We start from the raw sequence: 2,863 nt of genomic DNA, 5'->3' as shown, positions 1-2,863 counted from the left end.
TAGCTGTATGGAGAAGCTGCAATCGGATGAGCAGGTGGCCAAGAACCTCTTTGGGCCCCCCCTGGAGTCGGCCTTTGACCATGAAGATTTTACAGGTGAGGGGGATAGGGGTTGGGGGGCATGGGCGTGGCCTAAGGGAGGATGGGTGGGGCCATTGCAAGGTTAGGCAGCTCTGGTGCAGCAGAGGGTAGGCTAGGCTGGAAGGAGGACAGGAGGCAGTGTGTGTGGGGGAAACCTGAGTGGGTGGGCGGGGCCAGAGTGGGTGGAGCCTTTCCCAGAGTGGGTGGGGCATTAGACACAAGTAACCAGTGGCGTGGCCTGGGGAGAACAAGGACTTTGAATGGGGCCCAGCAGTTCCACCACGTGGGCGTGGCCTGCAGCGGAATGGTGGGGACCCCACGTGGGCGTGGCCCGGAGCTGACCGCCCCTTCCCTCCCCAAGGCTCCAGCAGCCTGGGCTTCGCCTCCAGCCCTTCCCCTTTCTCCTCCTCGTCGCCGGAAAACGTGGAAGACTCCGGCCTGGACTCGCCATCCCACGCGGCGCCGGGCCCCTCCCCGGATTCCTGGGTCCCCCGCCCGGGCACCCCGCAGAGCCCGCCCAGCTGTCGGGCGCCGCCCCCCGAGTCGAGGGGGACGCGGGTCCTGCAGCCACCGGACTCGCCGCAGCCCCTCGCGCCCTCTCCGGGACCCTGGGGGCCCGAGGCCTTGGCAGGAGGAGGTGAGTCCAGCCGCCCGGTCTGCGAGTCGGCGGAGCCCTGGGGCCGGGGGCGAGGATACTAGGGCAGGAGGCGGAGGGGGTACCGGCGGGGGCGTCCCTGGGGAAGAGACATCCAAGCTCGGATTGGATGGTGGCGAGGATGGGGAGAGGCTCGCGGGGCGGAGCGCACGGCCAGTGCGAAGGCCTTGGGGCATATTTGAAGACCACGTGGGGTGGGGACTGCCGAGGCTGGGCCTGTAGACGTCAGGTGGACTGTGGACCCTGAGTTTGTGCGAGGCTGGGCTGGAACACCCCACGGGCAGCCACTGCATGCCCGTGTCATCGAAGCAGGGGGCGGCCTCCCAGAGAGGGCAGGCGAATGGATGGAGCCCAGGCAGGGCGGAGGTGGGAGGAGGAGGACAGCAGGTGGGGGGAGTGCGAGAAAAGGGGGTTCCCCCAAGTCGGAGAGACTGTGGGCTGTGACCGCATGATGTCCCCAGCAGTCCTGACGAGGGTGCTTGACCCCTCCACGCCAGAGCCTGGCTGGAGCCCAGCGAAGACACCGCAGGTGGAGAGCAGGGGTTCCTGACAACCGGGCCAGTTCTGCCCCCCGGGGACATTGGCAATGTCTGGAGACATTTTTGGTTGTCACCACCAGAAGGGGGCACCCCAACTGCAGAGAATGACCCAGCCCCAAACGTCAGCGTCTGGGCCAGGAAACCCGGGAGCAGCGGGAGCACAGCCAGGGGTGTGGGTGGGAGGGGAGGCGAGTGAGCCGGAATCCTGGGGAAGCGGACGGGGCAGAGCCTGGGTGTCACAACGTAGAAGGGTGAGACTCAGGTGTAGGCCACAGCAGGTGGTGGCTCTCACGCTCCCAGAGGAGGGGAAGGTCATGGAATAGCTGGCTGTTAGCTAAAAATCCTCTGCTGAATCCCCCTATGGCGTGCCTGCCTCGTAAGCCTTCAGCCCTTGCTTGCATACCCCCAGTGACAGGGAGCTCCCCCCTCATTGGGCCACCATTCTGGTGTCTGGGAGGTTCAGGGCTGTGGATCGTATCCTCAGTCCTGCCCAGCACCTTCTCTGTCTGCGGCCCCAGGACTTCAGACCATCAGGGGTCTCCCCAACATACTCCCATCTCGCAGTCTTCTGCTGAGCTCTGCACCCAGGGAGGCCCGAGAGGCCCAGAGCAGCGTCTCAGCAGTGCCTTTTCTTGCACTTGCCCCTCAGACCTGACGCCTGCCCCTGCCGACCCCACAGCCCGGGAGGGCCTGGCAGCCCCACCCCGGAGACCCCGAACCAGGAAGGTGTCCTGCCCCGTCACACGCAGCAACGGAAGCCTGGTAGGGTGAGGGGCAAGGCTGGAGCTGGGCTGGGGGTCGCCTCTGGGGCCAGCTTCTGGGCAGTGCTCCCAGGTGCTCGCAGCCCAGCCCGCTCCCTCCCTTCCAGTCTCGCTCGCTGAGCCCCTCCCCACTGGGCTCTTCGGCCCCCAGCACTGTCCCAGAACGGCCCAGCTTCTCATTCCAGACAGGACACGGTATGTGGGGGCAGCCCCGGGCCCCCTCTGGGCCTCGGCTCTCGTCTGGGTGGGGGCCGAGGGATACGATGGAGGCCCCGTCGGTGGGGGGCGTCTGGAGCCTGTGCTCAATCCGTCCGTCTGTCCTGCATTCGCTCCCCAGCACCCCCAGGAGTGTCTCGGGGCCCAAGCCCTGTGGTCCTAGGCTCCCAGGATGCCCTGCCTGTGGCCACGGCCTTCACCGAGTACGTCCACGCCTACTTCCGTGGCCATGGCCTCAGGTATTTGGTGACAGGCAAACCGGGCTCCGTAGGGGCTCTGCGTCTGGGGCCAGTGGGGACAGCCTTCAGGTGGGCTTCATGGCCTCTTATATGGTAGAAGGGCCTTGAACACTGAGCTGAGCAATCAGGCCCCTGTCTTGAGAGCAGTGGGAGCCATGGAGGGTGTTTGAGCAGGGTTGGGCATTGTCATAGACTCCTCCGAGGCGGCCATGGGCATCAAGCTGAAGAGAGAGCCAGGCTCAGGCTGGGCGCGGCGGCTCACGCCTGTAATCCTAGCTCTCTGGGAGGCCGAGGCGGGAGGATTGTTTGAGCTCAGGAGTTCGAAACCAGCCTGAGCAAGGGTGAGACCCCCGTCTCTACTAAAATTAGAAAG

General features: G+C 65.7%; 1 protein-coding gene across 1 annotated transcript in view; it reads left to right on the top strand.

Annotated features, from left to right (window-relative positions):
• The window catches only part of FCHO1 (FCH domain only 1), a 29,440-nt gene that overhangs the window by 12,391 nt on the left and 14,186 nt on the right, over positions 1-2,863 (top strand). The window contains exons 13-17 of the mRNA XM_012653981.1: positions 4-95; positions 442-717; positions 1,924-2,036; positions 2,143-2,230; positions 2,373-2,490. Coding sequence (XP_012509435.1) covers positions 4-95; positions 442-717; positions 1,924-2,036; positions 2,143-2,230; positions 2,373-2,490 — 687 coding nt within the window. The remainder of the gene's footprint in view (positions 1-3; positions 96-441; positions 718-1,923; positions 2,037-2,142; positions 2,231-2,372; positions 2,491-2,863) is intronic.

This window comes from Propithecus coquereli, unplaced genomic scaffold (genome assembly GCF_000956105.1).
Source record: "Propithecus coquereli isolate 6110/MARCELLA unplaced genomic scaffold, Pcoq_1.0 Scaffold438, whole genome shotgun sequence".
NCBI lineage: Eukaryota > Metazoa > Chordata > Mammalia > Primates > Indriidae > Propithecus > Propithecus coquereli.
This window is presented reverse-complemented; position numbering and strand designations above follow the sequence as displayed.